At 30.6% G+C, this 21,235-nt stretch overlaps 2 protein-coding genes across 12 annotated transcripts; one reads left to right on the top strand and one right to left on the bottom strand.

Moving 5' to 3' along the window:
* The first annotated feature begins 219 nt into the window (after nucleotides 1-219).
* Nucleotides 220-20,294, top strand: Ubr3 (Ubr3 ubiquitin ligase). Of its 8 annotated transcripts, XM_033349364.2 has the most exons (31): nucleotides 224-374; nucleotides 475-760; nucleotides 835-1,213; nucleotides 2,060-2,273; nucleotides 2,346-2,474; nucleotides 2,553-2,818; nucleotides 2,892-3,136; nucleotides 3,211-3,328; nucleotides 3,408-3,587; nucleotides 3,688-3,914; nucleotides 4,027-4,182; nucleotides 12,416-12,597; nucleotides 12,687-12,823; nucleotides 12,914-13,056; nucleotides 13,130-13,299; nucleotides 13,446-13,689; nucleotides 13,760-13,922; nucleotides 14,008-14,190; nucleotides 14,524-14,676; nucleotides 14,919-15,097; nucleotides 15,176-15,599; nucleotides 15,697-15,842; nucleotides 15,925-16,071; nucleotides 16,145-16,459; nucleotides 16,529-16,748; nucleotides 16,827-17,036; nucleotides 17,102-17,388; nucleotides 17,475-17,822; nucleotides 17,907-18,035; nucleotides 18,130-18,269; nucleotides 18,416-20,294. In XM_033349364.2, the coding sequence occupies exons 3-31, from the start codon at nucleotides 973-975 to the stop codon at nucleotides 18,531-18,533; spliced, it is 5,814 nt and encodes a 1,937-aa protein (XP_033205255.1). In that variant the 5' UTR covers nucleotides 224-374; nucleotides 475-760; nucleotides 835-972; the 3' UTR covers nucleotides 18,534-20,294. The 8 variants fall into 8 exon arrangements, with proteins under 8 accessions (XP_033205249.1, XP_033205256.1, XP_033205255.1 ...); XM_033349358.2 differs by lacking the exon at nucleotides 475-760 and having other exon boundaries at nucleotides 220-374; XM_033349363.2 differs by having other exon boundaries at nucleotides 224-488.
* On the bottom strand, nucleotides 4,804-11,739 carry orion (chemokine-like protein orion). 4 transcript variants are annotated; one of them, XM_076628053.1, is made up of 10 exons: nucleotides 9,972-10,130; nucleotides 7,805-8,029; nucleotides 7,042-7,675; nucleotides 6,741-6,882; nucleotides 6,369-6,509; nucleotides 6,089-6,306; nucleotides 5,793-6,013; nucleotides 5,468-5,706; nucleotides 5,265-5,394; nucleotides 4,804-5,182 (listed from the first exon to the last, which is right to left on the bottom strand). In XM_076628053.1, exons 3-10 carry the CDS (start codon nucleotides 7,546-7,548, stop codon nucleotides 4,846-4,848), a joined length of 1,935 nt encoding a protein of 644 aa, XP_076484168.1. In that variant the 5' UTR covers nucleotides 7,549-7,675; nucleotides 7,805-8,029; nucleotides 9,972-10,130; the 3' UTR covers nucleotides 4,804-4,845. The 4 variants fall into 4 exon arrangements, with proteins under 4 accessions (XP_076484168.1, XP_076484169.1, XP_033205259.1 ...); XM_076628054.1 differs by lacking the exon at nucleotides 7,805-8,029 and having other exon boundaries at nucleotides 9,841-10,130; XM_033349368.2 differs by lacking the exon at nucleotides 7,805-8,029.
* Nucleotides 20,295-21,235: the final 941 nt, after the last annotated feature.

Genomic DNA, 21,235 nt, shown 5'->3' with positions numbered 1-21,235 from the left:
AAACTTATTACGCTCCTTAATAGATCAATTTGTCCAAAGAACCATATATGATTGGATTATAAATAAAGTGAATAAATAAATATATTTTAACTGATATTTTTAATTTTGTTTAATTATATCAATTCTTATAAATTTTTTATGCATATTGTTTGGTAATTACTATGCTAATGAGTATTATCTACGTGTATAGATTTGAACGTAGTGAAAACGTTCTGATGAAATACATTCATTGAAAAACAAGATCTGGTATTCTGTCATTGTTCTGTCGATAAGATAGACAAATTCTTGATCAGAAAGAAGAAGATGTACCGTAGAAGAATATAAGCTGTGGTCAATTGATCGAACGATTGGTGATCGAGTGCTTTTGCTGTTCGGTAAGTGTGAATGTGTGTTGTATCAACGACGATTATTGTGCAAGTACCGAGTACTTGTCGAAACACGAAAGCTGAAAGTCGATAGTAATCCACGGTTCAGGAGAGTGGTATAAGGTAACGGTCCCTTGCTGCTTTCGTCATGTTGTCAAAATTGATGAGGAAGACAAAGTTGACGGGAGATGCTCACTGATATGGAGGTTGTTGAGAATTCCCTGGTCCGCGGGCCGCCTCTACTTGAAAGGTTTCCCGGAAGTTTTCACACGAGAAACACGCAAAAAGGTGTAAGTCGTCAGGCAACTATCGGCTGTCCTGTCGGCTTCCTGAAATTTTAACATCGGTATCACCTGATTCCCGACTTGACTTGCTCATTTCTTTTCCGCTGTTAAGTCTGTTATTTCTAGGTTACGCTTTTTACAACGATCTGCACCATTACAATAATAACTATTTACATTATTTACAGGTCCATTGAGGTGTTCCCGCGGGATTTGGCGAGCTGGCGAAGCCAGGACGTGACATCGTACACTCGTCATTCTCGGAGGATACCGCAACACGTATCAAAATCAATGATACCCTCGCTGCGCGAGGACAATATTTCGCGATGTTCTCGGTGTCTAATTTATGCACTGAAATATTGAGGAACAGGAGTAAAAGTTATACAGCTGCCCATATACATGCAGAATGTAGCAATTTAGCTAATGACAATGGATGTCCACCATCTCTTAGTAAATTATTGGATGAACTGTTAAATCCTAGTAAAGATATTGGTGATAGAGAAACTATCAACTGGTGTAAATGGTTAATAGCTAGTGGTCATACTCCGGAGAAGTTTGCTAAAACAGGTACGCCATGTGTATTTTATTTTCTTAAACTGCACAGTACGGAAACTTTTTAAATCCGACCATATTCTAGCCCACAAGTTAAATGAATTGATCATTGTCAGTATTATCACATTAATCATATTTTTGACAAATATAGATATATTTTATGCAATGTGTTTGATATTTTTGCATATTTATATATTGCACTATGTTATGATTATACTATATACAGTTGCTTCAAATATTCATGAAACATGTTTTTAAAAGATTTGTTACTTTATTAAATATATTGTATATATAAATACATATTATATATTGTTATAAATAATATTTAATTTAAATGTTTAAACTATTGAAAAAGCAATATATAGAATTTATCTTTAAGATAAATTTAATCTAAGATAACTTAATAGCTACTGCAATATAGTCTGATCATTGTTTGATACTTTTAAATAATATGCTTTGTTATGAGCATTATTTTGAAGTCTGTGATATAAGTATAGTGCAATTTGCGTATTTGGCAGCAGCAAGATTACCAGTCAAATATATATTTATATAAATTGCTATATTTATGAAAATATAGGTGCATGAATGATCTTAATACATGACAGAGTAAAGTTTATAAAATGTAACAAATACTTTGGTCAAAACAAAAATTGCCTAAATCAATAATAATAATTTCAGAACAATATTAAGTACTAGAAAGTTTTTAACCTAATTAAGAAAATTATATTTTTCAGTAATGTAGTTATGCAAGTTTAAAACCTTTATAATGTTTAAAAACATACATATTGAAACATACATTTATAAAACATATATTGGATTAAATTTTCATCCATCCAAATCAAATATTTATAAACATTTCAGTGAGAATGTATGATAATGCTACAACATGTGGACTGGTTTGGACACCTAATTTTGTAGCATATCGTTGTCGTACATGTGGTATATCACCATGTATGTCCTTATGTACAGAATGTTTCAAAAAAGGCAATCACTATGGCCATGATTTCAATATGTTTTTAAGTCAAGCAGGTGGTGCTTGTGATTGTGGTGACTCATCCGTTATGAAGGAATCAGGGTAACAATTTTATCAAATAAAATTGCTTGATATTTAAGAAAAGAATGATATCTAATAAAATTGTTGTCCTAGATTTTGTGATAGACATGGTCCAAAGGCCGCTGTTGATAAGTCAGCTGCTCCGTCAAATTTAATGTGTGTGGCAGAAGCAATGATGCCTAGAATAATTCTTCGCCTTATACAACACTTACGCGAGAATTGGTATATCATATATCTTTCTATTTAATTATTAGAAATATAAAAAATGTATAATGTGTGGAAATATTTTATTTAATATAGTACTGTGGGTCGACGAAATTATGAAGCTGCAATTCAAGATGCAGACGAATATCTAACAATGCTCATTGATTTCAATAAAATGGGTGCATTAATGAGGCATGTTATGACATCAGCTCTTACCAATCCACAAAAGTATAGAAGTCTTATGGATCCTACTGTATCAACTGGAGAACCAGAATATGATAGCTATTGCCAAGATAGTAACGAAATATATCAAAATGCAGTAAGGTCTTTGCCAAATCCAGAGCCACCTGATGAATATAAAGGTAAATTTTTTCTTTTAATGTATATCTACAGTTGTAGCAGAATATATTTACAATAAATACTATATTGTTTTAGAGTGTGCATCACTACAAGAACATTTACAGCATACTACTTTCTTAGAAGAATTAATGTTTTGGACAGTAGCTTATCAATTTCCACAGAAATTAGTTTGTTTGCTATTAAATATGTTACCGGATCCAGAATATAAAGAAGCACTTACTCGTGCATTTGTATTACATTACAGTAGAGTTTCAATGATGCTTGAACGTTCAACAGATCCAGATACTTTAAGCAACAAGGTGGTCCATGTCAGTGTACAGGTAGGTATTATCCAAGAATAACATTATATTTATAATAAAGAAAGTGCTTGATGTGTTTGTGCTTTATATTTCAGCTATTCAGTAATGAAAGTTTAGCATTGAAAATGGTAGATCAATTAAAGTTATTGCATGTTATGGTAATAGCTTTAAAGTACATGATGAGTAAGATATTGATTCAAAACACTTTACATGGTGGGTAATATTTGTACAAGTTCTATTAAACTTTCGATATTTGTTTATTAACATTAAATATAATTTCTTATTTTTTTAGATCCAGATAAAAATTTTCATTATGTAGTAGACTGTGAACGACAAGTAATGAAGGAACACTGTTATTGGCCTATTGTATCAGATTTAAATAATGTTCTTTCACATAAGCCTATAGCTGTTAGATTTATGAGCGATGATACGCTTTTAGAAATGTGGTTCGATTTCCTATCTATGTTTCAAGGTATTATTTAACTTTTGTACAATTGTAATTATAATTACTTTTACACATAACAAAATACTTTTGAAATACTAATAAAATATTTTGTTGTGCTTATTCCTAGGAATGAACGTGAATCAACGAGAATTAAATCAACATGTTGAATATGAATCTAATACGTACTACGCTGCATTTAGTGCTGAGTTAGAAGCTAGTGCATATCCCATGTGGGCTTTAGTTTCTCATTTACGTGGTCCTGAAAGTGCTGCTCTTACTCGTAGGGTGCTATCATTTTGTCTCACGGCATTACAAGATTGGTTAGATGCCATAAATTTCACTCATCCAAATGTGGTAAGTAATTAAATGTTTATTTTGTAATAACATATTTTCTATTTTTCCTAATATGCAATTAATTAGTTGAATTAAGGTATCGATACTATTATAGCCCTTCTTTTTGTTACAGAGTGACAGTTTACAAGTATCATTTCATCTACCATTGCATCGGTACTTTGCTGTGTTTATGTGCCAAGCTGTGCGTCAACAAGGAGCTACCCTAAATGATTTATTACCTCCTACTGATATGTTACATCTTCTAATGATGCATCCTTTACGAGTTCAGGTAAGTACTTTTCTCTACTTCCTAGTATATTCTTTCAATGTAGTTATGATGTGCATGTACAGCATTTTAAATAGAACTAAAATAATATTTGAAAATATCTATAAAGAATCATATTTTCTGCAGACATTATTATTTCGAATGTCATTGAGTACTTTTAGTAGAATTTTATTATGACGATATGTGTATATGATATATATGGATATCGGTTGGTTTTTTTCGGATAGTTATTTTATTTAATAAATCAAAATAATATCAAAAAATACTTTGAGCAACGAGTAGGTTTACATTAAGTTATTTCAATAGCATAATATTAAAGAAAATCTATGAATTTCCTATTTAAACAATAAAATATAATTCCTTATAAAGTAGCAAGTATCATTATTGAAAGTCTTATTGGAATTAGGAGTGTAAGAAAATACAAAAGGAATTTAACTTTTGTGATATGTTGTTTTAAAAGAGTTATACATGCTAAGATGGCACAAAAAACAATTGTTTAATGGAGAATTGTTTCTAAAAAAAGGGAGTTATTACTGATATATAATCAATTTTATAAATCACACTTATCAGACTTAAATGTAAATTAATGAAAGACATATGAAAGTAGAAATAAAACACAAAAGATAGTTACGAACTATATCTTAGTAATACGCGTATAAATTACATTCATACTACTCTTATTTCATTTGGAGCATCGATAACTGTATCTGCAGAAGGAGATAAATCAACTTGTAAATGTTTACTAAAATCATACGTAATCAATCTCATTGCTACAAATCCACCCGATCCTGGTCGGCCTTTGTGAAAAATTCCGGCACCTGCAATTGGAACTGGTGGATTTGATTCTACTGGTTGAATATCAATGAATGGTATTGTGTTTTGAGCAACGTCTTTTTTTTGATCGCTTGGTGCAAAATTCAGGTATTGGAATGGTTTCGAGTCTGGTAGTGCTAGAAGAGGTAATCGAGTTGGTATATCAGGATTCTCAAATGTCACTTCAGTTCTGCAAATAATTATAATGCTAGATAAGCAAACACACATTTACAAGTATACAAAAATATGTACAAGACATGTGCAGATTTTACCTATTGGTTCTATCATGACTGATCCAGAAACTCCTTTCTAGCGGTTTTATTAATTTCCCAGTCGTGAAATTAAAAGATGTCATTCTTGCTTCTAAGTTTAATCGTGAACCAATCATTCGGAACTTGAGTCCTGAAAAATAGGTATTATAAGCGTGATATTTAAAAAGGGATATGAAAGAAAAATAATTTACACATAAATGTACCTGTCAAAAGCAAATTGTCATCAAGGACTAGATCATCTAAATCTAACCCCCTTTTTTCCCATGATAATGTGTGATAGTCAACACCATTTTTAACGTTGTTATCTAATACACTGAACTCTTCTATTGGTTTCCACCATATAGAGGATTTATTAATGTATCCATGTGGCATCAATTCACCTTCCTGTATCTGCATATGTATTATTTGCTTCACTTTCTTGAATCGGATGCCCGTCACGACTCTGTAACAAATAATATTATTATTAATTATGAAAGCAGTGACATCTTAAGAGTCTTCCTAAAATACCTGCCATAGTCAGTCACTTACTTATTGTTTGCTACATCAGATACAACTTCCCTTAAGCTAAAGTATCGATCAGAGTTTATATTATTGTCATCACAGTAACAAAAACAATAGCTACAGTGCCAGAATAACCAACGCCACCAGCTATCTACTTTGGTTGTTCCTCTCTTGCAAGTATCTTTTTGTCCGAACAGTCGACCATTTTCATATTCTATGTATTCGTATCTTCGATCACTTTCCTGTATCTGAAATAATTTGTAAACACTTCACATACATTCTTATTATATAACATCTGAACGCAGAAAAAATTTTCAATTTACCGAAGGACAAATCCACATATCGGAATCAATATATTCGCATTTTAGTATTCGACCGTTACATTTGCGCTGTTGGGAGCAAAATTGATTTTTGTAACATCCATGAACTTTCGAATATTCGTAATAAGCACAATTTTCTCTGCAACTCGAGTCCTTGTTTAAGTCCACTTCGTTCACGATATATCCTTGGAACAACTGTGTTAATTTGGTGTATGTTTCATCTATAACAATTGTTTCAGTTATATTTGTTACACATGTTACACGCGAAAGTAGGAAAATATACCTAATTTATGTGATCTCGCATCACATCTCCAGAGTTGTCGTGGAGCAAACGCCATGGCTGTTTTAACAGCCCGCAGAGTTTCCATCGTTCTTGTCTCATACTGTTGCTTCACCACTTCCATTTCTTCAGTGAAATTAGTACCTACGTCAAGTTTATTATAATTAGAAAGCGAATTTTTCAATAATAATATACTATATTAGATGCAGCATACTTTTCTTTAAATAATAAGCGATCAGAATATTTTTTTTAAATATGATAAAATCGTGCTTGTGAACTGTATACTATAGCATAAAATTTTTAAATATAGTTACAAAAGTTGGAGAAGAAAATAACAAGTTATGCAATATACAGATAACAGTCATTGCACCATACCTGGGTTATAAAGCCGCAGCAGCTTATAAGAGAATTGGATCATACCATAACCCTTGATTTCCGTTAGGGTTACCGTTGTATATAAATTATAGAGCAATTGCTGAAGCGACTGATTTTCATTACAAATTTGCGAAGCTGCTTCCTAGTGAGAAACAAATAGAAAAAGAAAATACAAAACCTGTCCATATTGAACAATAAATTCTTAAATCTTTGAATTGCTAATTATCAAAGAAGAACGTTCGCTACTTCGTTGATCATCAGAATTGGAAGTTCTTTACAACTCGTTTATTTATTTTTGTACCTGATAAGCCGAAACGAACAATTTTTCGTGCACTATCAGGTCACCGATTCGAGTGAGGGCGCGTACAATTGACGCATTCGGATCGTGTAGAATTATATCCCAGAAATCGCTCAGCTTCGGTATATCAAGAGGAATCTTTCTGCCGACTGTCTCCTCTTGCATCGTTCGAAAAACTCGGTACAGACCATCTATTCTTTTTAGTTCGTTTTCTGTTCGAGCCCATAACCAAATAGAACTCAATGCATTTAAATTTTCATAACCATTGGTCGAGAAGTTTCGTTCTAGTTCATCGCCGAATTTCTTGAAACTTTTTATGAGCCATAGGTACTTTCCACCATCTTCAAACTCGTGGAGCCTTGAGTGAAACAAATCTCTCTCTAATGTTTTCTCCAATTGCAACAACTTATTTCGCATTTCGTCGATCAATGTTGTATCGTATTTTATACTCAATGTTCCCCATATTATGCAGAAAAACAGAAAGCATACATGGATGTTTCGTATCTTCATTTTGTAAGTCTATTTATTTGATTCTTGAAGGGTTAAATTTTTCAATTATATATATATATATATATGTATATATATAGATGAACCGGTGCATAAGGACTTATATTTGATCCATTAGAGTATTTAATACCTGTATGGAAATATAAGATTGAAATTCGTGCTAAAAGAAATTGTTTCAATGCACAATCGTCTAATAAGTTAAATATTTCAGTCAAGAGTATTTTGCAGACATAAATAGTCTGGTGTACACTCCTCTTACTTGTTAATCAATTAGTTAATTAGTATATTTTGTGATTCATTCCGTGTCGTGCGTCATATTGCTGATCCACAGTAACCATAGTAAATAAAGATACATTTGTATTCACTTCTTAAACAAGTTGTACATGAATGAAAATTCAGTTGACAAAATTCTATAGTACCGTAACTTCTTATAATTATCGTTTACGAATTGGTATGTAAATATCGTACTTCCTCCTCTAGTCCCCTGTTGTTTTTCATATCAAAAATGTTATTGATGGTGAGTCATGTTTAACAATACGGAATTAAATAGTGTGACATAGCTGTCATTACTTTGACCTTACTTAAAAGTCTACTACAATTCAAGTTTCTCACGGCTCGGAATAAATCAATCGTATAATGCAGAACGAGATTCCTCGTACAATTTGAAAAAAATACCAAAATAAAACACTATTCATAATACGTAACGGCTTTGGAATCTCTGACACTAAGACGTCGTATGTTTATAACAACATTTCATAATACTGTATGTTTATGCGAAATGTACACATAGATTGCTAAACGCTAAGCTCAATGGTAAGGGTCGAATGTACCGATTACATTGATAATTAGATACGTCAGTAATTGGATTAGAATCATATCGCGCGTTTTGTTTGCGGAAAAATTACTAAGATATATAACATTTCGAAGATTCGTTCTCGATTGATAATACTTTTTTATCTCCAGTAGGTCACGTTTAATTCATATAAACGTGAGTCACATCCGCGTGTAGCTATTAGCTCTTCCAGTGATTCAGACAATTTCGACAATAATCGATCGATATTTTGAGCGCCTGCCCTTTCATTTCGATATAGGTAATAAGTTTCTCATATCGTTGTGATGTCTTATATAGAAATCTTTAAGAAGCGATACTTGTTTGTTCGGAAAAAATGAGTCGGTAATCATTTGACCAAATTTATAATAATTAAAAATTTATAAAAATCGGTTTCACTGTATTAAAAATAGCCTCTCTTAAAGTTTTGTCGTATCTATCGTAATCTTATTACATGTGCATATCCCTATTTAAAACGTGATTGTTTTTAATATCGGTTGATTTAAGTTAGTCATTTCTGTAATATTTCTTTCTTTATTATTTATTTTTAATCCTCCGGAAATCGCAGTTGATCTGACAGATACGTGTTAAATCTAATTCTAAATATTTTTAAAAATTGTTCATTCTTTACATTTAAATTAGTAATTATGTAGTTTATATACGTAAATATATCTATATATTATGTTTTGTATTAATTTTAGTATAATTAAAGACTTTATATGTTTATACAGTTCCTTTGTCAAAAATAAGCATTACAGCATAGATTTACTTTGTCCCTCAGATATATAGTAACCTTTGATGGGATTTTTACGATTGCGTCTTCCGCACAGTTAAATAAATAGAGATATCTTATGATATTCGTTGACGCTACATTGACAACTACCGTAACAAGTCACGAATTATATCTAATATTTATTGTTATCGAATTACAAACAGATCGATTTCGAAGGTGAAGGTTAAATTATTTTCATACATATTTTATTCGCAGATATATCAATAAATACCTTTTTAACCATGTACAAATGTGAAATATTATGTGACGATTTTAAAACGTACAAATATTGTTTCAACGTGACGCATTTGTATTTACATACAGCACAAATCCTGCGTGCAAGTATTCAAGACGACACGACAGAACGATGTGAGAAACTTTAAGGTGGTACTGTTATTCGGACAGAATATCTAAGAACGAAATCCCCTAACGTTCTTATATTCTGTAAAATATATACTACACTTGACTAGTATCACACTATTTACTGATAACTCAAAAATAATATTCGATTTAATTTTAACATTACTTTTTCCAATGGCTCTATTCTATTAACGAATGGAAAGTAACGTTTGAAAGTTATATAGGCCGTGAAAGGTTAGCATGATTAATTGAAGCGTTTCGACCGTAATAAGCAAAAGCATTGAAATCTAGTAAACTATTAAAAAATCTTATATTATCCTTTTTTTTTAAATACTTGGATTATTAATTCTATGTTGTTTAGAAATGTTTCACTGTATATATCGTTGCACAAACATTCGCTAAACAGTAGTCTTTTATAGTTGGAAAGTAATTTATAGTCGTGATTTTTATACGACGAAAATATACCTCCGAAACAAACACTTTTCCTCGTATGCACAGGCTCTACTAAGAACTTTACGTTATTGTTCCCGTCATTCGACTCTCTGTGTTCCTCCCCTCTCGAGTTGGGATCGTTCGAGGCTTAATGGTGTTACATATTTCTGCGCATGCTCCTCTTCATTCTCCCTCTCTCTTCATACTTCGTACTCAAGTCATTTGTACAAACTGCATCATTGTTGTTCCAACAGAAATGTTGCATTTCGTTCTTTTGCTCTTTATTGGACATTGAATGATTGATTTAATAAAACTTTTTTTGTAAAATGCACTCGTTGGCAGAGTAGTTGGCAGAAAATTTTTAAGTTTTTGTTGTAACGATCACGTTACAATTCTTTGATAATTATTTTTGATAATACAAAATTGGAGAGAATATAGCTTACGCAAGAGTTTGTTAGATAATTAAACAAATCATTGTCTATTTTCCCTATATCATTAACTTTGTTAAGTTTATTCTATATTTTTTTTACCGATTTCTTTAAAAAGATAAAAATATATATAGTACACGAAATAAAAGATTGTTCGGATAATAAACAATAGCAAAGTTATTGCAGTGTTATCTATGTTCGTACCGAGTGTGTAATTTAAATAGGTACAGATTGTCGGATGTCATTTGATCACTATGATATTCTCCCGTATGTAATACCCCTTGATAGTCACGATTAACTAATTTCTAACAGTACATTAACGGATATTCGAATCGCCAAAATATTAAATACTTCAAAATTTATTCCATTTCATATAATCTAAAAAAATTATCTTACAAATTCATGAAGTTGAAGGAAATTTTTATTTTTCTAAGTTTTTAGAAAACACATTTAAAATACATATGTTCCCACTATTACGCGTCATTTTTCTTTATTGAAAATGTGTTTAAAAATCTACAAAAACTTACTTGCATTTGGTTTGCCAATAATATGAGAACGCTTCTGCTAAGAATCTCGTCGGGAGAAGGAACAAAAAGCCGATGAATGCTTTTCAAAAGATCAGGGAGAGCATCCGATCTCGAGGAAACGCACGTTCTCGCGAAATCTTCTAATGTGTACCTCTCGTATCTGTTAGGCGCTTTCGAATACAAATGGAAGACATTGTATAAATCGTTGATTTTCCCAACGAATTGATCAATCATACGTAACTTTTGATCAAGCTTTTCTTGTAACGGCATCTCAGTTAAAAGTTTAGCTACAATGCTGTCCAAACGCATATCTATCTGTTCTTGAAAAGTATCAATCTGTTGCGATATTTTCGATATACGATTCTTTAATTCTTTCTCCATTCTGTGAATAAATGGCAAATTGTTGTCATACTCAGAATCTTTTGGACGTATGAAGTCCCATGATTCAAAAATGTCTATCACCACCTCATGTCCAAATTTTATTAAATCTTTTACATCGACATAACCAAATTCAAAACTATATGTAAATCGTTCTGCGCATAAGATACAAATAAAAATAATCTTTAAATTAATTGTAGCCATTTTTTTAATTCAATGACAACTGAATCAAGAGGAAATTAATTTGCACAAATAACACTGTGTCCGATCTTGTTCTTCTTTCTTCTTTTATCATTTGATTATGGAATTGTTTTCTTTATTGTCACAAGTTTTAAAGCTATACTGATTATGAGGATGGAATCAAGTTTTCGGAAAATTGCTGAAGAATTAATCACACTGACACGAGGAAGAGCTCTTAGTCAGCTCTTCGGACGCTATAAATGTCCCCTCTTTGTTCATTGATCGTAGAATCGCTAGGAACAGTACGAACTGACAACACAGCAGTTGAAAGTTGGAATTCTTTCCAGTGACGGGATTGGTTGATTAAGTGGGGGATTTACCATAGTCTACGAATCATGTATTCTATGGGAACCTGTCTTTTTTATATTTAAATTTCAAATGTTTCGTACGTTACATGTTAACAATATCATGTGCATAAAGCAAATGATAAATATATATGAATATACATGACAATTATGACAAATAAATTTAAATCTTTGTACAAATTTATTATAAGTGGATCACATATAGACATTTTGATGTCTTCTACATGCTTAGAACTTCTTTTTTATTTCAACAGCATACCTGAACATTTCATGTTAAATAAAATTTCATTAATGTTAGAAAAATTTGTATTTCATTTATTTAACGTTATGTATCATATTTAACAATTATTAAAGTAACTGAAATTATAGAAAACGAAACTCTTTTCAGTACCGTTAGCTCTTTTACGCATCTTGCATACGTTAAAAAATAATATCTTCAGCTATGGAATGAAATAATTTCTCAATAAATACCTTTCTTTCAAACTTACTTTTTATACTATTTCATGTTGTGCTACATTATATATTATATATCTTATGCTGCTGTAATATATTGTTAGCTATTAAAATAATGAAAATTAAGACAATGAATTTTTGTTTAGGTTGCGTTTTATGAAATTTTAAATGGATTGTGGGTGCGTAATGGTCTCCAAATAAAAGGTCAAATTATGACATACATACAGTGCAATTTTTGTAACTCGATGGTAGATGCAGATCTTTATCTACTTCAAGTTTGTGCAACAAAGCTACAACCAGATGTTTTTCTAAAAACAATCGTTAAAAAGTAATTTTCAGTATCTTATTAAACATATATTTATATTATACATACCCTTTAAATTACAGTTATATTTGTCAATAATTTTATTCCATTAGGTTTCATATAAAACAAGAGATGAGTCTTTGTTTGTATAGAACTCAAAATGAATACATGGATGGAGAACATGACACACCAATGTTAGAAAGTTTTTTAACATTTCTAGCTATATTGGTTAATGTTCGGACAAATTTAGGCAAGTTCTTCATACCATTTTCTTAAGTTCACTAATAACATATGGAATCTACATACATATATGTATATAAAAAATACGATCTTGTTATAGGTTTATCTGACCCTGAAATGTCCCGCCTAGAAATGGTTACTTTATTATCTATGGGAGATAAAACCCATAGTCAATTAATGGAGTTAATGCCCGAACGTTCTGGTAGTACCCAAAATAGAGATTTCGAATCTGTATTATCTGATGTATGTTTTATATTTCTTTAAATAGAATACAATTTTTTTTTTATAAGTACAAATTGTAAAATATGATTTACAGGTTGCAGTGTACAGAGCACCTAATCTTGAAGCTAGTGGAAATATGCAGCAAGGAATGTATGGTCCAAAACCACGTCTAGTTTGGGAAGAATTATTTGATCCTTTACATGTTTTATTAAGAGCAGCACAAAAAGGAGATTTCCAGATGGCAATGGATCGCTTTACTGAATAGTAAATAAACTACATTTGAAAAAATAATTTAAAAAAACATAAAAACGTTGTACTACAGTTCTTTTAATATATATAAAATTATTGGTTTATTTTAATTTTCATAATTTTGTCTAGTTTTTTCATTAAATATTTTGTAAATATTTCAGTGTAAAACAATCAGGAAAATTGAAAAATAGTGCAATTCCATGGCCACCATTTAGGCATCCTGCTCCTGTTTCACCAGCATATGATGATCCACGAATTGTACTACGATCAAGAGTTTTTCATGCTATGATTTTAATAATTTTATATAAGGCTGTGTATGGACACAACATATCAGAGCATGTAATGGCACTGACTATTTACTTATTAGAAATGGCAGTAATTACTGCAGAAATACCTGATAAATCTGTAAGTAACTAATTATAACAGAATTACAGAATTATAAAATAATAATACTATTTCTTTTCATGTTTATCAGATGAATCCTTTGTGTCAATATAGTAGTAGTGACGAATCATCTCGTATAATAAAAGATATGGATCTAGGTGGTTGGTACAAAAGTGATGATTTATCAGAAAATTTGAGGACAGTGATACCTCAAGTCATCCTGATCCAAGAGTCGGAGCCAAGTAATTCAGATAGTGAGTAAAGCTATCATTAAATTACAATGGGTTACATTTTGCTACATATTTTTTATACATTTACGACATTTACCATTTTTTTTAGGTGATTTTGAGTGGGAAATTCAAGGTGAAATGGCTGAGGTTGGAACTTCACTCATGATAAATGATGCAACAGATGAGGGTTCCTTAGAAGTTTTAGCTCTTCCATCTTTAGATACTATTACTAATGACACTGGGTTACAGATTGCTGTGAATGCTTCTTTACCTGCTTTACCTCAACCAAATGGTATGTTTTGTTTCTGTTTTTTCATATATTTTAAGTAATCATATAAAACACACTAGTTAAAAACAAGTTGTAAATTAAATATTTGTGCATTGATAAACTAATTCCATTTTTATAAGTTTTGTAAATTTTATGTATATATTAAAAACAAACAATCCTTTAATGTTCCTCTACATAAAATTCTTAATCTGTGTTAGTATAGGGTACAATATATATCATATTTTATACATATATTATACTGTATGTTCTTAACTATAAAATGGATACTTTGGTGTTGATTAAATCTATTATATAATATCGCAATGATGTCTTATTCTTTTCTTAATTATTTTATAGACCAATTTCAAATAACTTTTGTACCTGAAGATGGAATTGTTACTATATCAGAAGCTAATAGTGAAGATGATTTAATACCTCTACAAAGAGCTTTGCCATCAACCACCGAAGAATCCATGGCCCTTGCCATTGAATCACCTCCTTTACTAAACAGTATGTTACTTAATCTTATCACCTTAACCATAGTTATATCCTTCTTATCAATGTTATGCATTCTGTACTGTCGCAAAATATGTATATACTCTGCTTTCTTCTATGTTAATCATATAAAAAAGACACTAATTTTATATAGAAAAAGACACTAAAACGAATATCTTCTAATTAATATCGTTTTATATTAGAACATGTTTTCATAATCTTGTATTCTTTTTTCAATCTCTATTAACTATATACAGATATTGGTGGTCAACCTGCATTGCCACCTACACCTCAACGGCCTGCTGTTATGGCTGGTAATGAAATAGTTGCTGCACCCACAGTGTACTCAAGACTGAGTAATTCTAGAGTAACAACAACAGAAATTGTTCCATCTACATCAAGTTCATATAAACATTTCAAAAGAAGAGATGCTCAGGTAATGATTTACGTATATTCTAGTAAATCAATTGTTATATTTATTAATTTATTATTTTATAAATTTTTTTCTGTTTAGGGTGGATCATTACAATCACAAACTGTAAAAGTAAACGAGAGTATAATCACATTATTGTTAAAATTGCATTCACAGTTGTCAGGTATTCCAGATAGTTATAACCCTGAACAAATTGCAATGTCAGATAATGAAGCTAGTAGCAGTTCAACCATAGAACCAACAGAATCGCGAATTGGTGATGGTCCGTTCTTTATCGCGCAAATACTGAACAAAATTACAAATTTAGATCCTATGTGCAAAGATGCTATAAATGAAGCTAGGAACAAATTATGGCCAAGTATGCAGGAAAGCGAAGATAAACAGCGAGAGAAAGAAGATCGAGAAAGAGAAGAAAGACGAAGACGGGCGAAAGAAAGACAGCAAAAATTAATGGCAGAATTTGCCAATAAACGAAAGCAATTCATGGAAAAAGCAATGGAAACAGGTAAAATATAAAGGATAAAATATGTATATAAGATATAATGAATTTGATGTGCTGCATGTAAACAAAATGTAAATAAAAATTATAATGTTTTGTTTAGATGAAGCAGGGGTATCGGGTATGGATTGGGATCAAAAAGATAATGCGACTAAACTAACTAGCAAAAAAGAATACGATTGCGTTATTTGCAGTCAGAGTAGTCCTAGTACTGAAGATAATCCTATGGGTCTTGTTGTATTAGTTCAAGTAATTAAATTCGTACAATTTTATTCATATAATTTCATTTTTATTGACTACTTACTTAATTCTATATAAATTCTATTCTTAGGGGACAAGTGTGATTGGTCATGAACGACAGCAACCAGATAGATTGCTTTTACCTACTTCTGATGATGATCCGCTTATACCAAAGTGTGATACACGTGGTGCCTATTTTGACCGTAGAATGGATGCAATGGACCGACATTTTGATACTGTAAATATTTAACATATAATATCCATTGAATACAGTAAAACAATTTGTATACATTCTTATTGGTGTTTTACAGATTTCGTTGCTGTTATCCGTTAATCTAGGTTGGGAAGGTGGTGTATATGTGCAAACGTGTGGACATCATTTACATTTAGATTGTTTATTGCCATATGTAAAGTCTCTGGGTCACCAACAAAGGCAGCTTTCTCTTGCTGTAGATAGTGGCGAATATCTATGTCCACTTTGTCGACAGTTAGCTAATTGTTTTCTTCCACTTTCTCCTCAATTGGGGAAGCGTGGAACAATCGTCCGATCTCCTTACGTCCCTTTCACTACACTACTCCCAGAGATAAATAATCTTCTAAAAGAGGTACAACGAAACCCATCAACAGTAAGTATCTCAAAAATTTTGTTTACTTGCTTTGTTCTTTGCAATTAACAACATATACATTCTTTATAGAGACGAACATTTTTGTCTGAAGCAATGCGTAAAGCAGTACAGGATATGACAAGATGCACAAATTCTAAGTGTCAACAACAACATAGTTACAAGAGTTTGTTCGTTTTCATAACTTCTATAGCACGAACTAATTTTGAAATTGAACTTGTTCAACGTGGTGGATCATTATGTATTCCACCACCTACTACGATACCTTTAAGGCCAAAACGTGATTGCATTGGTACATTTATTTTATTGTTGATGATAGTTAAAAATAACTATGATTGTAGATTTTACATCAATAACATTTTCTTTCAAGTTGCACTTCTTGATGTTCTGGCAAAAAATGCACGTCTATGTATGATTTGGCCGGTACAACACACATGGCAACAATTATCTGGTTTGCCTCCAGAGCCTGCAACTCCACTCGCATTAACATTACACGAGGGAGAAGTCCCCTTACTTCTCAGAGATCCGACTGCTCTTCTTATACAGTTTATATTATTGTTACCTTTGCATGCCGATCAAGGTAAGTAAATAACTTCATTTGTAAATATTTTAGTGATTTCATAAAATTTAATTATTTATTTTCAGCGTATTTCTCTAGTGTAGTAAAAGTAATATACAACTTATTGTACTATCAAGTTATAATACAAATAAGCGGTCGTCTCACACAAGCAGAGAGAAATACATTTTTAGGAGATACATTTTTAAGAGAATGCATCGAGCGCGGTCCTATATCTTCTGAAACTATATTCTGCAAAATCATTGAATATTTCAATAATAGCCCACTCTACCATTCAGATACTGTTTTATATGATCCATCTACTTCATCGTGTACACCATATGCACGAGATAAAATGCACAGTATCGAACAACAGGTAGGTATAAATTAGTTAACATAATTCATAATTTTCTTGTTTTCTTTTTAAGATACTTTGTCACATACATAATTATATCATTTCAGATACAATTTATGTGTTTACCATTTTTACGAGTAGCTGCATTGCTCCGTTATCATTTATATGAGGAACCATTACCTATAATTAGATCACCACAAACTGAATTTGCGAGATTAGTTCGTTATTTGGAATTAGTTACAGAAAATATGGATTGGAACATGTTTAACTCTGCTGTAGCTCTGAACTGGCAAGATAGCGAAACTAGTATATCGGTGCCCCGTATGTGGTGTGATCAATTCCTTGCTTTTGTAAATCAAAGCGATGTAGGCAGGTATTTAATTATGGAACAGCATGTGTCGTGGCAAGTACCCAAGTTACTGAGCCTTCCAAGGGAATATGAGAAGATTTTCACAGTATGAATATATATAATTAATTATAGTTTATATATCATTTTATACTTGAATATTAAAACCTTATAAATGATTATTCATTTTTAGTATTATCATGGAAGACAGTGTCGTCAAGGTCATTCAATTCCTCAGGAGATTAGTATCTGTTTATTGTGTGGTGCCATCGTTTGTTTAAAACAAAATCGCAAGCAGTGGAATGTATGCGAGGTTGTTCAAGTAAGTACTTTATCTATATATATATATATGTTTTCCTTTGTATGAGCATAAAAATATATGAGTTATATAAACATAATTCTTCCTTGGTTTATAGCATTCGATAGATTGTGGAGGTGGAACTGGTATATATTTGGTGGTAACATCAACCTATATTGTAGTAATTCGTGGTCAACGTGTCTGTTTATGGGGATCTTTATATCTCGATGATTTTGAGGAAGAAGATAGAGATCTGAAGTAAGAGCCTCACTTTAATATCAGATAAGATATTGAAAAATTGCAATCTATTTCTTAATACATTTATATTGGAATTTTTGTTATATTATTTTACCTCTCTAGAGATATATCAATATTATACTGCATTTATTAATTTCTTTTTATAGACGCGGGAAACCTCTGTACCTAAATCAAGATAGGTACCAATTGTTAGAACAGCAATGGCTAGCGCATAGGTTTGACCATACGAAAAAAACATGGGTATGGCATCGTGACATACTGTAACATTTTACAGTGTTGAAAAGTACTTACTCTAAAATGAGTAGAAGACTTTCAACAGGTTTATTTCCATACAATGCCTCGCCAAGAAATAACATCGCTTTAAGAATTAACAGATTGCTCTAATATACTTTATGGATAATTATATTTATTATGATGCAATGAGTAAGTAGACATAATATTGAATGAAAGTATTACGAGAAAAAAATGAGGTGAGAGCTGAATTATTATTGTTTATAGTCATAATACATGAAAGATTATATCCGAAGAAATTTATGTTTTGAATTACACATTGTACATTCTATTTAAGTATATACATATAAATTATGTCCTAATAAAAAAAATACTTTTTAGTGTGTAGCATTTGTACTTAAGACACGAGAACTATTCAATTCTTTTAATCGAAATTTCGGTTATGCTAAGAATTAGATAAATTATATCATTGAAGATAAATATCATTATTAATGAAATCATAATTTTGTCTGTTAAGGAGGATTGAATTTATTGTGTGCTTCTTTTTAATGTAGGGAAAATATGGAAAGAAAATCCGTTATATCCTATAATTTATTATCATAATTACTCTGTTAATTACAAAAAAATCTTGATTCAAAATTTTCTTTGCATCCGGATTATTCAGAAATAGAATATTTTATAATTCATTAATAAATCAAGAAAAATACTAAGGATTATATTAGATCTACAATTTATAAACATGACAAAATCAAAGACTGAAGTCTTTATAAGAACTTTATCTCTGAATAAATTTAATAACAAGCTCGAATTTAAATCCCTATATAATTTTGTTGCAACTCATAACACGTTTTACTCTGATTCTAAATTTATATAAGCAAGGTAGAAGTATTGATCATGCATGAATTTTTAATTAGAAGGTAAAGGGGTAATTGTCATGTTAAATTGGCGGAGATGTTAAGAAATAATTTTCTAGAATGATACATTAACTGTAACAAGAACGGCATGCAAATTATGTTTGGAATATTAAATTAACACGTTTTTATTGTTAAAAGATCCTGTGTCAGCAATGTAGTAGTAAGTGAGATTGTTATTAACACCATAAACGATATTGTAAAACCTTCTCTTGTAAAAATAGTTTTTGTTCTAATTTAATAATGTGAATTTTTCGCAACAGTTCATGAGAAACTATAGGAAATCCTTCACCGATCAGTGAACTCGAGATTCAAACAATATTTGATGCATTATTTTTCTGTATGCATATTTATGGGCTGTGTATATGAACCTATAAACTCATTTTATTGAACGAACTATTTATCTACTCGCTGATTTTTTTTCGCACCGGTGCATAAATGCTAAGTAATTGTACTGTGGCAATTAAGTTGTTATTGTTTTTGAAGAAGCAATTTATATGCACACATTTAACTAAAAACTGATCTTAAATCTTTGTTAGCATACATTTCGATTTTTAATAAATTAGTATTTATGACAAAAAAGTTTTCCGTTTGAGACTTCAATTTTTGTGAAACTATGATTACACAGGCAAAAAATTGCTTCTTCCAAATTATAGATCACTGTAAATGTGTAATAATGATAGGACGCCACATAGTAGAATTACTGGTTAACTCAAGATGATCTGTACATAGTTAATTATTTTTACGAATGTCCGCTTATAATGTTAAAAATTTGCGAATAATACATTAAGAAGTGCTAAAAAATAAATAATAATAGCAATTATCAACTCTGTTCAATGTATAAATAAAAGCAATTCTATTAAATGAAAAGATTGCCTTATAATCTATAAGCATTTTTATTTCTGTAACTATTTTTTAAACAATATGTAAAGTAAGTAGAGAAAGATGAAGAATCATTTATTTTCTAGATAATTATTACAAGTAATTTATGCTTTTGGCAGATGCAAACACGTTTTGTGAAATCGATAAAGTTATGTAGATGCAATTTTATCGTAAATCTAACGATTATTACAATATTATTTATATCAAAATTATTTTCTGCTTTTGTTACGAAAATGAGAGTCTAGTTTTTATTATTATTCAGTTATTCTTCTATTTAACAAGTGCTACAAGTTTCATGATAGAGTACTACTAAAGGTAATGTAATTATTGTTTTTACTTCTTCGTTCTCATTAAAACATCTATTTAAATTGTTTACACTATTTAAAAAAAAGCGAATGTTGTTTAAACATACAATGAAAGAAAAGTGCCAATTAATGTTTACACCTTATTAATGAAAACAGAAACTATATTACTTATCTGTACAAGAATAAATTTTATTACAATTTGTAAAAATTTTGTCCTGTTAAATCAATGAATAAGTATTTTGTAATGAGGATGCCCGTATAGAATCATATAGCTTCAAACTATATATATCAAAAAATTGTTTAAATCTGTAAGTCTTTGGCCCAATGCTTAACTTCAATATAAATCAAATAGCAGTTTTTGAAAAGTGAGAACCTCTTTTACTAAAGTTTATACATAAAGTATAACTATACAATAGTCATTTTTATTATGTATAGTGATTTGAAATTTTGTCCTTGTTGTATATAATTTACTGATAATAACATAAAATGAAATCTAAAATAAGAAGTTCTTCAGAAACATCCACATTACTTACATCGAATTAATTTCTTCATAATTTATCCATGAAAAGTAATTTTTTGCATACCAGTAATGCATATCTTTTGAAGTAGAAAATACCTTTGTTAATATTAAAATTAC

The sequence above is a fragment of the Bombus vancouverensis genome, chromosome 3 (genome assembly GCF_051014615.1).
Source record: "Bombus vancouverensis nearcticus chromosome 3, iyBomVanc1_principal, whole genome shotgun sequence".
In the NCBI taxonomy this organism is placed as follows: Eukaryota; Metazoa; Arthropoda; class Insecta; order Hymenoptera; family Apidae; genus Bombus; species Bombus vancouverensis.
Note: the sequence above shows the minus strand (reverse complement) of the source record. Positions and strands in the feature narration are given on the sequence as shown.